General features: G+C 44.2%; 2 protein-coding genes across 2 annotated transcripts in view; one reads left to right on the top strand and one right to left on the bottom strand.

Moving 5' to 3' along the window:
- Positions 1-19,652, bottom strand: part of LOC142391162 (NACHT, LRR and PYD domains-containing protein 3-like) — a 355,109-nt gene that overhangs the window by 205,969 nt on the left and 129,488 nt on the right. The gene's annotated exons all lie outside the window — the stretch shown is intronic.
- Positions 1-19,652, top strand: part of LOC142391489 (BCL-6 corepressor-like) — a 96,154-nt gene that overhangs the window by 16,857 nt on the left and 59,645 nt on the right. Inside the window, exons 2-5 of the mRNA XM_075477271.1 lie at positions 549-4,088; positions 12,002-12,176; positions 16,935-17,333; positions 17,906-18,133. Of these exons, the coding sequence (XP_075333386.1) occupies positions 573-4,088; positions 12,002-12,176; positions 16,935-17,333; positions 17,906-18,133 (4,318 nt within the window). The 5' untranslated portion in view covers positions 549-572. The remainder of the gene's footprint in view (positions 1-548; positions 4,089-12,001; positions 12,177-16,934; positions 17,334-17,905; positions 18,134-19,652) is intronic.

Below are 19,652 nucleotides of genomic sequence, written 5' to 3' on the forward strand. Positions count from 1 at the left end.
GAAGACGAAGGAGGAGGAGGATGGTGGTCCGGAACATCTGGGTGCGCGACTGGATTGGCAGGAGACCTTCTTCTTTGGTGCCATCTTCACGGGACTGTGTCTTGAGCGGTTATGATTTCTACAGCCCGGTTCGGCTGCTTTATTATACCCGTGGTAGGCCGCGGTACCGCCGCGCTTCACCCGCGATAAGGACGCGGAACAGTCGCCGGCGTCTGTTCCGCGGGCATACCACAGGTAAACCGCGGGTAAGCCAATTTTGCACATTTTCCACAGCGTCTGCTTCACGGGCAGAAATTTTTGGCCGTGATTCGGCCGCGATATGCCCGTGGAGGGATGTGTGACCGGGCCTTAAATGACGATTTGCACAAACATCTTTGGATGTTTTAGAACTAAAACAGTAGGTTTGATGGTTTCCAGAAAACTAAGTTTCAGCAATTATGATGATGCTGGATTTAAACCAGAATCAATAATAAAACTCCAGTTTAGATTTTACGACTCGCTCTCACTGTACTAACTAAATGTTCTGACTTTGGCTGTCCATGTTACAGGCGGATGCCGGCGCAGCTCACAGGATGAACCCGCTAGCTGCCCTCAACATTGACCGCAACAGTCTGGTGGGGGAAAACCCCCACGGAAGAATCTTCTACCCGGGCATTCACCCTCTTTCTGCACAAAAGCCCCAAGAGCCTGGCATCTCCCTCCCTCTTGGTTACGACCTCCTGTACAAGTCTGAAGTACCCCTGCTGGAGGGCCAGAAACCTGTGAACGGATATGTTGGACTTTATAAAAGTTCTCCGGGGCTGCAGAAGCCCATGCTCGTCCCCACTACGGAACGGGACGGCCTGGGATTGGACCGCCGATCCGTGTCCATCGACAAGCAGTCGGAACTGGGCTTGAATGGTGCCGGTGGCTTTCTGAGGCTGCCTTGGATTAGCCCATATGCGGACGCTTCGATGTACCCATTCCTGGACATGGCGTACAAGGCCTCCTTTCTGTCTCAGCCGTCGCCCTTCATCCAGCAGCAGCTGGCGTATCAGTCTTTGTGTGGAGAGGATCGACTCTTCTACATGCCTCCTTATGCTCCGGCTCACATGCCCTCCTCACTGGGCCCTCCCATCCGAATGCCTACAGCCCCTCCAGCCACCGCTGTCCTGTCACCCCTGCCCCACTGCCAGGACAAGGCCTTGCAGGGTCTCGGTTCACAGTTGCACCAAGAACCGTCCGCCTTTGTCCCCAATCCTCAGATCCATCAGGAGCCCCAGGTTCACCACACTGAGCGACAACATGGCGGCAGCAGTGGAGGAAAGTCCGTTCAGACCATTTCTAAGAATGTTCTCAGTAAGAATAGCGGGGCTCATGTTAACAGCTCAGCAAGTACGGCTGCATTAGATTCACCTCCAGTTACCCCACCGCAGCCCCTCAGCAACACCACTACAGACCTCCAGAAGTCCCTTTACAGGAGCACTTCTTCTTTAACCAAACTTTCAGCGTCTCATCCCTACTACCTGAGCTCCCAACATAGCCCTTCCGTGCGCTCAGGTGGCAGCAAAACCAAAGATGCCAGCTCAGACGGCAGCAACTCGGACAAATGTGGAACGCTCGCGAAAACATCGCTGGACAAACTTGTACCTCAAAAGGCTTCCAAAAACCCGGGAGGAAAACCTTTGAATTTGTCAGCCAAAGAATTTGAAGAATTTTCAAATGGTTTTCCATCCAAAGCAGAGGCACTGGCCAAGTTGGGGTATTTACTGCCATCGCATTACGGACTTCAGGACCTGCACCTCAAAGAAGGCCAACCCCCACCTGTTAGCATGTCAGTAAAGACCCAAGATCATGAAGCTTTCTGCACTGCGTCCTCTATCGGGGTTGCTCCAGATCCTTCCTCAGTTGTTACATCTGACAACAGCAGATGCTCCCAAACTATAAACAATAATTGTGTCGACAGTATTCAGAATCCACAGCAGGCTCCAGGCTCACCTGGATCCACGTCAGGTGGGGTGAGCATTATTCCCGGTGCGTCGTCAGAAAAATGTGCTTCTGCAAAATCTCTGTCCCCAAAGCCCAATGCTGAATGGCGACACGTTCCTCGGACCAATTCTGATAAAAACACTCCGAGTAGCAAAGAGGAACCTCGCTCTGAAAAACAGAGCATGACTGCCAAGCCTGAGGCTCAGGAAAGCCAGTCTGGTCCTCCGCTACAGCAGCAGTCTCACGTGGAAAACACAACGACCTCCAGACCAATTTACGGGGACTCTTACCTGCCTCCAGGCTTGGGTTACACCAACCGCTACATACCGTATTCAGTCGCAGAGAATATGTCCGCACAGCGAATGTCGACACATGGTAAAGCATCTCTGTACCCCCATCCACTCTTACTCGGCAGTAGCAGGTTTTACCCGTCTCAAATTGCACCAAAACACGTCCTCCCCAATGGATCGCATCCGCATCAGAGTTCCCAGGAAATGGCCCTAACTTCCATTTCAACCTACCCAGGTCTTAACAACAAGGAACAACTTGAAAACAGGTCTGTAACCCTGAAAAAAACCTGGAACGCAGAACTGTTCAGGAACCAAGAAAAGCTCGATGCCGACAGCTCCCGCAAGAGCGAGCACGAGACGAACAAATCCATCAAACAAATCCTAAAGGCTTCAGATAAAAGCCACACAGCGGTCAGAGATGATATAGTTTGCATTGACCTCGTCCAGGATGTGGCAGAAGATGATTTGTCCACCAACAAGTGCAGCTCTATGTCTGTCAGAACACAAGATTCCCACAAGCATAGCAGCAATGGTGGTAATCTCATTCAGGACAGAGGGCCAGGCCCTCAAAAAACCCACAGTCTGGGCCAGAGACCTCACTCTCCCCTTCACCACAACCCTTTATCGCATCCTCCTAGTTCCCAGGAGATCTCAGAAGAGGAGGAGCCGCTGAGTCCATTCCCAGACATACCAGAGGAGCAGACCATGTGTTGTGCAAGAACTTCTCCGTGGCAGTTTTCTAGAATTTCTAAGGCTAAACCATCCGGTGCTGCCGGGGAATTGACAATGGAAGTTGCTGGTAGTGAAAACAGGGCTACGAGTGAAACTGAACCAGAGGATTCAGGAAATGAAAATGTCCCAACTCAACCAACTCTTTCCAAAAATGGGAGCTCATTGGTTCCCGTTGGCGGCGAAAGTAGTTCTAGGGACTTAACCAACACCAGCACGGGAGTACAGTGTGCAGTCACGAACCCCAAGTGTCCAGGTTATGGGGACGACTGTCTTTCTGAAAATACAGTAAGCAGTAGTGAGGGACTGGCATGTAGAGATGGCGGTCCCCAGGTCCAGGCTGGCAGGAGCTTTAATCCTAGAACCCCAACTTCGGCAGTCATAAACTCTAGGTCTCCACTTTGCGCCGGCGTTAACCCCAGAGCTCCCACGTCTAACGGAGATGCAAAGAGTTCAGATTTGAACAGAAACTTTGTAGGACCATGCTGCAGAGATCTCAGCGTTAGAACGCCAACTTGTGAACCGAGTATTTTCAGTGGTCCAGTTGGTGGTAATGGGAACCGTATGTCTCCAGCCTACAGGACCATCAGTCCCCAGTTCACAAAATGTGAAAACCGCAATGCTGTTCAGCCAGACACCAGTTACAGAAGTCCAAAATATCGAGAGAACATTGGTAGTCCCCTTTGTGGAAGTACCCCGGCGAAGGGCCATGCATCATGTGCAAGTAGCAATCATAGGGTCCCTTCCAATGGAAACAATGTTACTTGGGCCCCAGCATCTCAGAACCTTTCACCGACCAATGGAGGCTTTAACAGGGTCCACGCAAATCTGACTGCAGAGGTCAAAAACTACCTTCCCTCCAGTGGCGCTGGGCCCATCCTCAACACTGCCAGCTCTGGAGACGGAAGCAAGGACTCTGACATCCAGGATTACGATGATCCCCTGGCGGATGACGACGAAGGCTCCAACAGGAACCGGCGCTGCGGCCTCACCAGGCGCATCGCCAACTCGTCGGGCTACGTGGGCGACCGGTTCAAATGCGTCACCACGGAGCTTTCCGCAGATTCCAGCAAGCTGAGTCGAGAGCAGAAAGCCCTCCAGGTAAGACATTTTACTCATTCATTCATTCATTCATTCATTCATTCATTCATTCATTTATTCATTCATTCATTCAGTGAAACCATGATGAGACAGAGGGGGCAAACCTCATTTTACCTGCTGGTTTGTTATGTAATAAAACACCACTGCGGCCTATTTGGGTTTGTTTCCTGACATCGATTTTTCAGTTTGCCATTCATTAAAACGACTGAACTCAGTCACCGAAGGGAAGCAGACGTCACTGTGGTCTCATCCCATCGTTTATGGCTGTGTTCGAAACGTAACAACGTAACTTGACGTCGCCGATCGTCCTTTCCTGTCAAAACGGCAGTTTCACTTCCTGTTTTCAAAACAAAAGCACCAATTGTATGGTAATGGCTTTCCCTGTGATAAAAGGCAACGGGTATTTTATTTTGTGAAAATAACAGGAAGTGCGTTAGCTCACTGCGGCTAGCTTTAGTAGCGCCGAATTCGTGGGAACAAAATGGTAAATAGTCGGTATTTTGTATTGAGTATGTAGTATGGAAGTATGCAGTATGCAGTATGGAAGTACGTAGTATTGAGTCTGTAGTATATAGTATGCAGTATGGAAGTATGTAGTGTGTAGTATGCAGTATGGAGTATGCAGTATGGAGTATGCAGTATGTAGTATGTAGTATGGAAGTATGCAGTATGGAAGTACGTAGTATTGAGTATGTAGTATATAGTGTGCAGTATGCAGTATGGAAGTATGTAGTGTGTAGTATGCAGTATGGAAGTATGCAGTATGCAGTATGGAAGTATGTAGTATTGAGTATGTAGTATGAAGTATGCAGTATATAGTATGCAGTATTGAGTATGTAGTATGGAGTATGCAGTATGGAAGTATGTAGTATGCAGTATGGAAGTACGTAGTATTGAGTATGCAGTATGGAGTATGCAGTATGGAAGTATGTAGTGTGTAGTATGCAGTATGAAAGTACGTAGTATTGAGTATGTAGTATGTAGTGTGCAGTATGCAGTATGGAAGTATGTAGTGTGTAGTATGCAGTATGGAAGTATGCAGTATGCAGTATGGAAGTATGTAGTATTGAGTATGTAGTATGAAGTATGCAGTATATAGTATGCAGTATTGAGTATGTAGTATGGAGTATGCAGTATGGAAGTATGTAGTATGCAGTATGGAAGTACGTAGTATTGAGTATGCAGTATGGAGTATGCAGTATGGAAGTATGTAGTGTGCAGTATGTAGTATGCAGTATGGAAGTATGTAGTATGCAGTATGTAGTATGCAGTATGGAGTATGTAGTATATAGTATGCAGTATGGAAGTATATAGTATGCAGTATGGAGTATGTAGTATATAGTATGCAGTATGGAAGTATATAGTATGCAGTATGGAAGTACGTAGTATTGAGTATGTAGTATGGAGTATGCAGTATATAGTATGTAGTATGGAAGTATGCAGTATGGAGTATGCAGTATGTAGTATGTAGTATGTAGTATGCAGTATGGAAGTATGTAGTACGAACACAGCCTTTGATTTTTTCCAGTGTACTTTTGGATTCATTTTTGGATTCTGTGTACAAATGCGATTAATCGTGATTAATCAGGGAAATCATGTGATTAACTAGATTAAACATGTTAATCGTTGCCCAGGCTCAGTTGGAATATGTCAGTTCATCCAGTTGCTTTCAGAAATGTTTAATTCTCATCCTGCGGTTCTTTTTCTGGACTCTTTGGGTCTCGCTTGGACCCCCCGGCTGAGTTGGGGGGTCCGGGTGGTTTTGGTTTGTTTGCAGTAGCTCTTCAGGGTGTTTGACCTTTCTGTGGGAGGAGGGCCGCCGCCTCCCTCCTCCTCGCTCTGCAGATGTGTCGGGTTGAGCTGAGGTCGGTCTGAGTGACGCTCTGAGGCTTCAGGCGACCGTTAGCTGGATGGTTGGTTCCAAACACACCAGGAAATGGTGGCAGGAAGTCCTTTTTTTCTTTGTTTTTCTTTCTCCTCTCTCTCTGCAAACATCTCTTTCTTCTTTCTGCTTCCTCCCCCCCTCCATCCTCCTCCATCCCTGGGCAGATGGAGGAGGATGGAACATAGTATTTTTTAAATAAATCCTCCTCTTCTTCTGGGAATCTCCCATTAGCTGTGACTCCTTCCCCACCGTCTGCTTTTATTTTGCTAACGGCTTCGTGTTTGCTTTTATTTTGCTAACGGCTTCATGTTTGCTTTTATTTTGCTAACGGCTTTGTGTCTGCTTTTATTTTGCTAACGGCTTCGTGTTTGCTTTTATTTTGCTAACGGCTTCATGTTTGCTTTTATTTTGCTAACGGCTTTGTGTCTGCTTTTATTTTGCTAACGGCTTCATGTTTGCTTTTATTTTGCTAACGGCTTCGTGTTTGGTTTTATTTTGCTAACGGCTTCGTGTTTGGTTTTATTTTGCTAACGAATTTGTGTCTGCTTTTATTTTGCTAACGGCTTCGTGTTTGCTTTTATTTTGCGAACGGCTTCGTGTTTGCTTTTATTTTGCTAACGGCTTCGTGTTTGCTTTTATTTTGCTAACGGCTTCATGTTTGCTTTTATTTTGCTAACGGCTTCGTGTTTGCTTTTATTTTGCTAACGGCTTCATGTTTGGTTTTATTTTGCTAACGGCTTCATGTTTGCTTTTATTTTGCTAACGGCTTTGTGTTTGGTTTTATTTTGCTAACGAATTTGTGTCTGCTTTTATTTTGCTAACGGCTTCGTGTTTGCTTTTATTTTGTTAACAGCTTCGTGTTTTCTTTTATTTTGCTAACGGCTTCGTGTTTGCTTTTATTTTGCTAACGGCTTCGTGTCTGCTTTTATTTTGTTAACGGCTTCGTGTTTGCTTTTATTTTGCTAACGGCTTCGTGTCTGCTTTTATTTTGTTAACGGCTTCGTGTTTGCTTTTATTTTGTTAACAGCTTCGTGTTTTCTTTTATTTTGCTAACGGCTTCGTGTTTGCTTTTATTTTGCTAACGGCTTCGTGTCTGCTTTTATTTTGTTAACGGCTTCGTGTTTGCTTTTATTTTGCTAACGGCTTCGTGTTTGGTTTTATTTTGCTAACGGCTTCGTGTTTGCTTTTATTTTGCTAACGGCTTCGTGTCTGCTTTTATTTTGCTAACGGCTTCGTGTCTGCTTTTATTTTGCTAACGGCTTCGTGTTTGCTTTTATTTTGCTAACGGCTTCGTGTTTGCTTTTATTTTGTTAACGGCTTCATGTTTGCTTTTATTTTGCTAACGGCTTCGTGTTTGGTTTTATTTTGCTAAAGAATTAGTGTCTGCTTTTATTTTGCTAACGGCTTCGTGTTTGCTTTTATTTTGCTAACGGCTTCATGTTTGCTTTTATTTTGCTAACGGCTTCGTGTTTGGTTTTATTTTGCTAAAGAATTAGTGTCTGCTTTTATTTTGCTAACGGCTTCGTGTTTGCTTTTATTTTGCTAACGGCTTTGTGTTTGCTTTTATTTTGCTAACGGCTTCGTGTTTTCTTTTATTTTGTTAACGGCTTCGTGTTTTCTTTTATTTTGTTAACGGCTTCGTGTTTGCTTTTATTTTGCTAACGGCTTCGTGTTTGGTTTTATTTTGCTAACGGCTTCGTGTTTGGTTTTATTTTGCTAACGGCTTCGTGTTTGCTTTTATTTTGCTAACGGCTTCGTGTCTGCTTTTATTTTGCTAACGGCTTCGTGTTTGCTTTTATTTTGCTAACGGCTTCGTGTTTGCTTTTATTTTGCTAACGGCTTCGTGTTTGCTTTTATTTTGTTAACGGCTTCATGTTTGCTTTTATTTTGCTAACGGCTTCATGTTTGCTTTTATTTTGCTAACGGCTTCGTGTTTGGTTTTATTTTGCTAAAGAATTAGTGTCTGCTTTTATTTTGCTAACGGCTTCGTGTTTGCTTTTATTTTGCTAACGGCTTTGTGTTTGCTTTTATTTTGCTAACGGCTTCGTGTTTGGTTTTATTTTGCTAACGAATTAGTGTCTGCTTTTATTTTGCTAACGGCTTCGTGTTTGCTTTTATTTTGCTAACGGCTTTGTGTTTGCTTTTATTTTGCTAACGGTTTGGTGTTTGGTTTTATTTTGCTAACGGCTTCGTGTTTGCTTTTATTTTGCTAACGGCTTCGTGTTTGCTTTTATTTTGCTAACGGTTTGGTGTTGAAGAAAGAAAGAACGTTTCCCTCTGACACCAAACCGCTTTGTTTTCCTCCAGCTGTGGATGAATTTATACCTTATTGTGTTGTTGAATTAGAAATAAACTTTAGGGAAATGCTTGATGAATTATCATTAAAGTATTGATCAGATGATATTCTTGATTCACAGCTTTTTAGGACTCTATCAGAGGCCTTTAAAGATGTTGGAATAGTTCAATATAACTAGTAGTTTTGTCACTATTTCTTGTCGTTATTATTTAGTGGATTTGTGCTTCTTTTGTCTCTTTGTGTCATTTTTTTTACCTCTGTTTCTGTTTTGCAAGTTTCTGTTGAGATTTTTTGCTCTTCATTTTTGTTTTGATGTGTTTTTGTAGTAGTTTTATATCTTTATAGCGGTTTTATGTCTTTTTTTGGTTCTGAGGTGGTTTTTTTGGTACTTTTGTCTCTTTGTGGTTCTGTTTCAGCATTTTGTGTCTCCTAGTTTTTCATTTTTGCCTCTTTGTGATAGTTTTAGTCTTTTTATTGTGGTTTTCATCTCTTTTTTGTATAGATATTAGATACATAGATATTTTTCCCTATTTTGTGTCTGTTTTTTCTTTCTTCGTGGTTCCTTTGTCTCAGTTTCTCCGTGTCTTTGGTTGTTTTGTGTCTTTTTTGTCGTTGCTTTTTCAGCTTTTTGTTGTTGTTTTGTGTCCTAATTCTTTCACCGTGGTTTGTTGGTTCCCCTTGTGGTTGTTTTTTGTGTCTTTTATTGATTTGCTTCTCCTTGTTTTGTGCTTCTTTTGCATCTCTTTGTTCGTATTCCTTCATGGAAATGTTTTTTCGCCGTTGTTTTGCATCCTTTGTTGTTTCTTGGTTCTTCGTGGATGTATTAACGTTGTTTTTTTCCATGTACACTTGCGGTCTTTCAGGGGCTTTTCCTGGTCGGTGTAACCACTGTTTTCCACAGCAATGATTGATGTAAAATGACTTGAATGTTTACAGATTTCTTGGTTAGTTTTCTTTCGTTCTTTAAACCTGTCGGACCATGAACATCCCTCACATTGTACGTGCTATTAAAAGGCTCTAAATGAATCTGTTAAAGCTTCAGAGTGAAACCAACAGGCTGCAGAACCACGATGTGTCTCACATTTGTGGTTCACATTTACCACAAAGTGCCTTAACAGATGAGCGGCTGTCAGTGTTTTTAAGGGAAAGTGGTGCTCAGCAGTGTCCAGGCTCCAGATAAACTGATTAGGAGATGATAAATACGACCATTTTTCTGCTGCAGATACAGGTTTATTATTACATCCAGCTCGGTGTTTGTCAGTGTTCTGGTTGAAAGCTGAGATGTCGGGCTGTTTGCTCGTTTAGTCGTGGCCTGGAAGGAGGCTGATGGCAGCGTTGACTCACTCGCCCCACGCCTCCGGGCGGCGGGTAGCGGATGCATTTGAAGATGGTTTCACAGGGCATTAATTTTTAAAATGGGTTAGTGGTCAGGGCAGAGAAAACGTGCGACAAATACCAGCCCGGTGGGGGAGGAGTTATAAATGGTTTCCATTGGTTACCACAGAAACTAGGGTCAGACCAGAGGGAATAAAACGCATCTGATTCACTGAGAAACGGAATAAAAACGTTTTTTTACAGCTTCGTTGTGTTGATCAGATGTTTTCTGAAACTTTCTTCAGCTACAAACACGATAACATGTGAGAAATCTGTCTTTTTTATGCGACGGTTGTGAACTCTGAGCCTTCAGATATTCATCTGGAGTCTGACTGAAACGGCAGGAAACTCCAGCAGCAGATGAAAAACAACAGTCATCATGTGTGAAAGTTATGTCTCCTTCACAGTTCGCACTTTATCAAAGATAAAGTCCAATTCAAGCCAATTAGAATCCAATTAATTCTAATACAAACGTTACCAAATCAAATGAATAAAACCTCCAAATGAGTCCAATTCATACGGAGCCAATTAAAAAAGTTACCTCGCTAAGGAAACCAACAGATTGCATCGGAACTTTTCTTCTGTTCAAACCGCCATTGAATCCCCCCATTGAAATGTTGGAATATGATGAAAAATAGATGGAAAACTCTGGTTATTCAGTATATTCAGGTGTTCAGCTGATCGGCTCATAATGCTGCTGAACCTGAACATGAGCAACTCGATCCGAGTGACGACTTTAAATCGGTCTGACAGACGATAATAATCCATCAACTCAATTCAATTCAATTCAATTCAGTTTTATTTATATAGCGCCAAATACAACAAATGTCATCTCAAGGCACTTAAATAATAATGTCCAATTCAAGCCAATTGGAATTCAATTCATTGTAATCATAATTATTTATAAATTAATCCAATTCATTCATATAGAACCAATTCAAAAACAGTTTCCTAGCTAAGGAAACCAACAGATTGCACCGAAACTTGTCTTCAGTCCAATCTCCCGTCCTGAACGTGCCTGAGGCGACTGAACTTTGTATAAAATGTCATAAAATGGACACATTCAGTTGGACATAACATGATCGTTCTTAATCTTCTGCATCTCTAGATTAACTTTGCACATTTCATGACTCCAGACGGTTTTATCGTAGCTCAGAATCAGACCCTGAACGTCTCTGTTTGGTAAATCTGCTCAGTTCCTGCTGCTGTTTCTGAGAAGCAACAAATAAATAAATGTATAAACACAGCGTCCCGTTTTCACTCGGGTTAAACACGATGAGCTCAACACGAATGCTGAAGGTTCAGACTCATGTCCTTTTAGTGTTGGAACAGCTTCGGTCTCCCTGCAGAGCCGGCATGGTGCGGCTTCCTGTTCAAAGTCCTGCTCACTGTTTAAAACGTGCACGCTGTAGCTCTGGTGGCGTGCACGACCCGCAGAGTTTGACCCAAAAACGCACGATGCTGATTAAAACGAGTTTTCTAAAACATTGCTTCCTTCTCTTTCTTTAAGAAGATAACTCATCATTCTGTCACTGCAGATAAAACATTTAACGGTGTTTCCGAGGGCTGGGCGAGTTAACTCCTTATTATTTAACGCCGATAAATATTTTATCTCACATTAACGCAGGATTTTTTTTTTTAAATTTAAATTATTTTTTGGGCTTTTGTGCCTTTAATGGGAAGTTCAGAGAGACAGGAAGCAGGGGGAAGAGAGAGGGGGAACAACACGCAGCACAGGGCCGTCCGATGCCGAACTTGAACCAGGTTTTTATTTTGGATTTTAATTTGGGCTTTTATTTTGTAAAAGTCTGCTGCTCACAGGCTTTTATTTTGTAAAAGTCTGCTGCTGTCTGCTGTGGAACAGGAAAAGAAAGTAATCGGCGGATCCACCAAACATGGAGAAGGGTACGGAACTTTTACTCGGCCATTTTCATTTTAAAGTTCTTCCAGACGGCGGAGTCGACAGAACCAAAGTCATCTGTAAACACTGCCAAGTTGAATTGTCTTCTCAGCGTAGTAGTTCCAGTCTAAAATATCACTTAAAGGCAAAACACACAACTGATAGCAGCAAGTCATTCAAGGAAACAGACAGTGGAGCGAGGCTTCTACATAAAAACTACAGAAAGATGCTGATGTTAAAAGTGTGTTTGCACAACAAATGTTATGGCACTTTCATTCATATGGCAGCACATTTAAAATAAAACTAAATGCTAAAAGCTATACGCTACTTTTGGATTCATTTTTGGATTCTGCGTACAAATGAGATTAATCGTGATTAATCAGGGAAATCATGTGATTAATCAGATTAAACATTTTAATCGCTGATCCTGTAATAAACTGATCTGTTTTCCTTCTCAGCGAGCAATGCTGCGCTTCTCCGAGCTGGAGCTGAGGGAGAAGGAGGGAGGAGGAGAAGAAGAAGGAGAGCTGGCAGATGGCCAGTGGGCAGACGGAGGGAGAGAAGAAGAAGAAGAGGAGGAGGAGGAGGAGGGGAGGCGAGCAGCCCCCGCTGCAGCCGGCGAGGCTCTGAGAGGTAAGAGGATTTCCGGAGTTCTGCAGGATGACGTGCACGCTGACGTGCACGCTCCACATGCACACAGCAGCATGAAAGGCACGTGCACGCTCTCATTTTTTCTGCTCCATCTCACTCGCTGGAAGCCGAGCGCTCGCTTTGTCTCTGTGAGCGAGAACACACACATGTGAACTCTGCGTGCACTTTGAGTCCAGCAGGACGGCGAGCGTGCACGTGAACTCTGCGTGCACTTTGAGTCCAGCGGGACGGCGAGCGTGCACGATCAGAAGAATAAAAGCTGAACGTCTGCTTCAGGATGATTAAATCATTAAAAAAAGGTCCGAGTTTCTGAGGAAGTGAAAGTTTCTCATTAAGCTCCGCCCCCGTGTCCCAGGCCGATCCAGTTCTTAGTCAGATTAAGGTGTCTACATGCACTTAATAACTCAGTCTGATTGTAATTTAGCCAATAATCCGATCCAGTTCTTAGTCAGATTAAGGTGTCTACATGCACTTAATAACTCAGTCTGATTGTAATTTAGCCAATAATCCGATCCAATTCTTAGTCAGATTAAGGTGTCTACATGCACTTAATAACTCAGTCTGATTGTAATTTAGCCAATAATCCGATCCAATTCTTAGTCAGATTAAGGTGTCTACATGCATTTAATAACTCAGTCTGATTGTAATTTAGCCAATAATCCGATCCAGTTCTTATTCAGATTAAGGTGTCTACATGCACTTAATAACTCAGTCTGATTGTAATTTAGCCAATAATCCGATCCGATCCAGTTCTTAGTCAGATTAAGATGTCTACATGCATTTAATAACTCAGTCTGATTGTAATTTAGCCAATAATCCGATCCAGTTCTTAGTCAGATTAAGGTATCTACATGCACTTAATAACTCAGTCTGATTGTAATTTAGCCAATAATCCAATCCAGTTCTAAGTCAGATTAAGGTGTTTACATGCACTTAATAACTCAGTCTGATTGTAATTTAGCCAATAATCCGATCTGATCCAATTCTTAGTCAGATTAAGGTGTCTACATGCATTTAATAACTCAGTCTGATTGTAATTTAGCCAATAATCCGATCCAGTTCTTAGTCAGATTAAGGTGTCTACATGCACTGAATAACTCAATCTGATTGTAATTTAGCCAATAATCCGATCTGATCCAGTTCTTAGTCAGATTAAGGTGTCTACATGCACTTTATAACTCAATCTGATTGTAATTTAGCCAATAATCCGATCCAGTTCTTAGTCAGATTAAGGTGTCTACATGCACTTAATAACTCAGTCTGATTGTAATTTAGCCAATAATCCGATCCAATTCTTAGTCAGATTAAGGTGTCTACATGCATTTAATAACTCAGTCTGATTGTAATTTAGCCAATAATCCGATCCTTTCAGTGCCATGTGACCCCACTGAGTGACTCCATTAGCCGTCCCATTCCTCACCTCCGGATCTCCGACTACTCGTCCTCATCCAACCCTTCGGCTGTTTTCACCCTATAGGGCGACTGTCCCTAGGAGTGGGGCAGAAAGATCCGATGTAACACTTTCTGAGAAGAACTCCAGTTTGTACACGGTCCCGTCTCGCTCTTACTTGAGTTTAAGGAACAATCAGCAGAGTTTGTAACAGAGACTCGGGCGCTGTGGCTGGACTGTAACTACACCTTTAAAACCTTTAAAAGGTTTTCACTGATCATTCACTTCTTTGTAAAATCACATTATAAGTTGGTCCCAGCTGCTGGTTTGGAGGAGCTGGAGCTCTGGTATGGAACCCCCAATTATTTACCAGAAAACTGCCCTGCTGATTCATAGTTTAGCCAATTCTGACTTTACTCATAAAGGTGCATTAGAGAAGCATTAGTTTAAAGGAAACATGTAACTTTATTTGCTTTATTTTTACTTTTGCAAATGTACGAACCGGACAATAAATTCAGAGGAATGAAGCGAGGTGACTGCGGCCATCAGAACACGGATGCATGGAAACATCTTCTGAACATCAGGACAGACCCAGGTGCTGTGGTTCTGTGAGCCTAACTGGCCTCCAGAGGTCCCAGGTGCGCTTTCCTAACAGAAAACAGTCGTAATAAAAAGTTCACCAGTAAAACGAGCTCATCCACAAGTTGAGCTGCTCACAGGCACGTGGGCAGCGGTGCACTCTGGGTAGTTTTTATCTTATCCACCAGCAGCAGTCGGCGGTGTGCACGCCCAGCCAACGTTTCCATGACAATCGCCTTTGCTGGCTCGTTGCCATGGCGCCAAATATGGCCTGAAACGGCGGGACAAACAACACCGAGAGGCGGATGATGGGCTGAGAGAGAGAATATGTGGAGGAAAAGTCCGGAGGGGTTAAAGAGGAAACTACCCAGATCTGTGCCCACAGGGGAGGGTGGAGCAAAGGTGGAGCAAAGATGGAGAAATGGTGGAGCAAATGTGGAGAAAATATGGAGCAAAGGTGGAGCAAAGGTGGAGAAAGGGTGGAGCAAAGATGGAGCAAAGGTGGAGCAAAGGTGGAGCAAATATGGAGCAAATGTGGAGAAAAGATGGAGCAAAATTGGGCAAAGGTGGAGCAAAGGTGGAGAAATGGTGGAGCAAAGGTTAAGAAAAGATGGAGCAAAGATGGAGCAAAGATGGAGCAAAGGTGGAGCAAAGGTGGAGCAAATATGGAGCAAATGTGGAGAAAAGATGGAGCAAAATTGGGCAAAGGTGGAGCAAAGGTGGAGAAATGGTGGAGCAAAGGTTAAGAAAAGATGGAGCAAAGGTGGAGCAAAGATGGAGCAAAGGTGGAGCAAAGGTGGAGCAAATGTGGAGAAAAGATTGAGCAAATGTGGAGCAAATGTGGAGAAAAGATGGAGCAAAGGTGGAGAAAGGGTGGAGCAAAGGTGGAACAAAGGTGGAGCAAAAGTGAAGAAAAGATGGAGCAAATGTGGAGCAAAGATGGAGCAAATGTGGAGAAAAGATGGAGCAAAGGTGGAGCAAAGATGGAGCAAAGATGGAGCAAAGGTGGAGCAAAGGTGGAGCAAATGGGAGCAAAGGTGGAGCAAAGGTGGAGCAAAATGGAACAAAGGTGGAGCAAAGATGGAGCAAAGGTGAAAAAAGATGGAGCAAAGGTGGAGCAAAGGTGGAGCAAAATGGAGCAAAATGGAACAAAGGTGGAGCAAAGATGGAGCAAAGGTGAAAAAAGATGGAGCAAAGGTGAAAAAGGTGGAGCAAAGGTGGAGCAAAGGTGGAGCAAAGGTGAAAAAAGATGGAGCAAAGGTGGAGCAAAGATGGAGAAAAGGTGGAGCAAAGGTGGAGCAAAGGGGAGCAAGGTGGAGCAAAGGTGGAGCAAAGGTGGAGCATAGATGGAGCAAAGGTGGAGCAAAGGTGAAGCAAAGGTGGAGCAAAGGTGAAGCAAAGGTGAAAAAAAGATGAAGCAAAGATGGAGCAAAGGTGGATCAAAGGTGAAAAAAGATGGAGCAAAGGTGGAGCAAATGTGGAGCAAAGACAAAGCAAAGATGGAGCAAAGGTGGAGCAAAGATGGAGCAAAGGTGGAGCAAAGATGGAGCAAAGGTGAAAAAAGATGGAGCAAAGGTGAAAAAAGATGGAGCAAAGGTGAAAAAGGTGGAGCAAAGGTGGAGCAAAGGTGGAGCAAAGATCAAAGGTGGAGAAACGGTGGAGCTAAGATCAAAGGTGGAGAAACGGTGGAGCTAAGATCAAAGGTGGAGAAACGGTGGAGCTAAGATCAAAGGTGGAGAAACGGTGGAGCTAAGTTCAAAGGTGGAGAAACGGTGGAGCAAAGGTCAAAGGTGGAGCAAAGGTCAAAGGTGGAGCAGTAACCTGAAAGCTCATTACTGCTGATGGAGACCCAACCCATTTGTCCATCTCTGACTCCACCTCACCATCACTGAGAACCAGATCCAGAGATACTGAAGCTCCTCCCCCTGGGACAGAGACTCCTCCCCCCGAGGCAGAGTCTCCTCCCAACCTGACATCTATGCGAGGCCCAAACTGAACTTAGCTGCATCACAAACATGAGGAATCGGTGTACCACCCGATGTGACCTCATGTTATCTCCCAGGGAGTCATGGTAATGACTCCCTGGGAGATAATGAGAAGCCGGATGTTTTCCTCAGCGAGACATTTTGGTTACCAGTTTTAATTTTGATCAGGAGTAGATTGCTGATGGTAGCTTAAAGGACAACACTCAGGTTTACAGAACCGCGTCGCTGCTAGCTCGAACCGTCTTTAAGCTAGCTCGAGGCGTCTTTTAAGCTAGCTCGAGACGTCTTTAAGCTAGCTCGAGCCGTCTTTTAAGCTAGCTCGAGACGTCTTTAAGCTAGCTCAAGTCGTCTTTTAAGCTAGCTCGAGCCGTCTTTTAAGCTAGCTCGAGCCGTCTTTAAGCTAGCTCGAGTCGTCTTTTAAGCTAGCTTGAGCCGTCTTTAACCTAACTTATAGCCTGTGACTTATGCTAACAGCAAAAAGCCTCTTTGTATTTCAACCAGAAGCAACGACTGTAACTTCCAGGTAAGGGTTTCTTAACTTCAGACACTTCCAGTTGAAGTGTTTAATCATTTAGCAGTACTGAAAGATTCCAATAATTGATATTATCAGGGTAGCCGTGATGATCCAGTGTTACAGAAGCAGATAATAGTTCTTGTACCACATTTATTCTCCAAATGGAGGGTCGAACCCAGCCTGAACTGATCCAAAACTCTGACCAAAACTCTGTAGTCTGATCCCAGCTTTACGCATCATAGATAACAATTTTCATTTTTTCGTCCGTACAGCTTTCCATCCCTCCTCCCCCCACCGACTCCTTCCACTTTACCGCCACACTGACAACCTTCTTGTCCTGAGAGAGAAGAATGACGGCTCAACGGGGGAAGAGAACAGGAATGATGGCGAAGGGGGAGCTCCTCAAGAGAAGAAGAAGGAGAACACGAGCTTCGTGTCGCAGCCGGAGCAGCAACAGAGGTTTCTCCCGACTGCCAGAGGCCTGTTTCAGGGTAACTCCTCCGCCCTGATGTCGAATCCCAGCGTGGCGATTAACCGGCGGCAGATCTTCAGCCTGGAACCTTTCCACCAGAGCAGCATCAGCGGCAGCCGACAGAAGAGGGGGAAAGACGAGGAGAGGGAGGACGAGGACGGGACAGGAAATCCCAACAAGAAAGCCAAGCTCGCCACCGGTAAGGACATCTGAATCTGCTCCCCGTGTTTCCTGTTTCCAATATTTCAACAGAAATGGAATAAATCAGACTTTCTGTTAAAGTAAGACTGAAGATCTTTGATGTTATCTGACCTGGAAGTTCTTTAGTACAAACTGAGTTAGCTTTTGTTAGCATCACAGCCTAAATATTACGCTAACTGAGCTCAGCACACAGTTTCTAACCCAGACTGACCTCTGACCTCATGAGGCTTCCCGGAGATGGAAGTTATGAATGTAAGAAAATTGTTCTCCACTTTAAACTGTTCTGCTACAGCTTGGCGTTCCTCAGGGCCCCACACTGGGACCTTTTCTGTTTTCAGTTCATTTATCTTTATCTTGTTTTATTGCTGCAGGAAGCTGTGTTATTTAATATTCACTGCTTGTTTTGTCATCACTTTATTCACTCATTAGAGCTTTCAGACCAGACATAACCGGCGGTGTTTTACACTTTATCTATAGGACTCATATCGATGAACATCATGATGAAGGCAGTAGTTTAGAAGGTTTAATCTTAAGATGATTGTTGGAGGTGTCTTTGACTCTTCTCCACAGATTCGACTCTGGAGGACGTGAAGAAGCTGAAGGTCTGCATCGAGTTAAACGGACTGCGACTCAACAAGCCCCGCCTCCCAGCAGAGCTCAGCCAATGGCTGCCTTCTGGTCAGCGGTCAGCAGAGGTGGACAGGAAGTTCAGGATGGACGCTCCGCCTGTCAGGGGGAGGTCAGAGGTCACCGCAGGGCAATGTGAAGCCATGTTCCTGAGGAGGGACGGACTGAAAGGTGAGAGCCAAACCAATACCACCTCAGATCTGTGGAAATCTGTTGCTGTATACCAGTGATACTCACTATTTTTTTCACAAAAGCCACATTGGCAGCAAAATCAAGGAAAGAGCCACTTTTACGACAACATACTAAAGTCCCCCTTTGCAAATATGCATTTCTACATATAAAACATCCCACAAAAAAAAGAAACAACACAGCCAATACATTTTCAATTCAGACCACATTTCCCTTAATACTGGGATGAGCGGAAGCTGGCCTGCATGTCCTCAACTTTCTTCATGTTGTATTTGTAGTTTGTTGTTGTAATCATAGTGAGACATTCAGAATGAGCATGGTTTTTGTGCTGGTTTTTGTCTTTTTTTTTAATCAAAAACTGATTCTTTGTCCCTGCATCTCGCGGTACACCTAACGTTTGCCTGCTCATCCCGTCTCTGGCGTCTTCGTGCTGATTTTCGCTTGTTTTTTGTGCTGGTTTTTGCCTTTTTTTAATTAAAAAACGATCCATTGTGCCTGCATCTCGCGCTAAAGGAGCTAGCGTGCTCTGCGGTTTAAGCGGGCTGCGTTGCCAGGTTTAACAGTGTGCCCCCTTTCGGAAACACCATTAAGCCTTAATTAATACTTAATAAAAATACTTAAAACTGTGCAGTATTCGCTGTATGTTATTTGAAAAAAAAATATTGTTATTGTTACCATATTGATAAGCTACTATGCCAATTAGATCTTGAGGAGCCGTGCAATGAGTATCTCTGCTGTATGGGATCGTTTTGACTCTTTTCAGGCGGCGTGGTGAGGACGCCGCCACGCTGCTGCTGTGGGCTGCCTCGCACATTAAGTCCAAACCTGTGAGCAGCATGCTGTAAAGCTGCTGCTGATCAGTTCTGCCTCTGCTGTCAGCAGCCCCCCCTCCCCCTCTCTCATCCCTCTTCCTCTGCGACTGCCAGAGCACACGCCTGGAATAACACCGCCGCTGTGTGTGTCTTCCTGTGTGTGCGCAGCGCTGCAGCCTCGTGGCGTGCTAATAGCCGTCTAACATCTCCCAGATGGAGCTGTCACACTCGCTGTAATGCTCAGGGAATGTGTGAGCAGCCGCCTCCTCCTCCTCTGTTTGCTGAAGGCTGCGCTCACGCTTCCCTTCAGGATGTCTCTAAGATTTACTCAAATGAAATCAATCCAATTAAACCTAAACGTGCTGTTACACAGGAGGTGCTGCTTAATTCTTCATCCTTCGTTTCATTTCAGAGAGTTAAATGAGTTCTCACGATATCCACATGTGTCATGACATCAGGAGATGTTAAAAACTGCGTAAATCCAACCTAACCCACGTAAGATACCCTAACCTAACCCACGTAAGATACCCTAACCTAACCCACGTAAGATACCCTAACCCTAACCCACGTAAGATACCCTATACTAACCCACGTAAGATACCCTAACCTAACCCACGTAAGATACCCTAAACTAACACACGTAAGATACCCTAACCTAACCCACGTAAGATACCCTAAACTAACCCACG

This window comes from Odontesthes bonariensis, chromosome 11, assembly GCF_027942865.1.
Source record: "Odontesthes bonariensis isolate fOdoBon6 chromosome 11, fOdoBon6.hap1, whole genome shotgun sequence".
Classification (NCBI taxonomy): Eukaryota; Metazoa; Chordata; class Actinopteri; order Atheriniformes; family Atherinopsidae; genus Odontesthes; species Odontesthes bonariensis.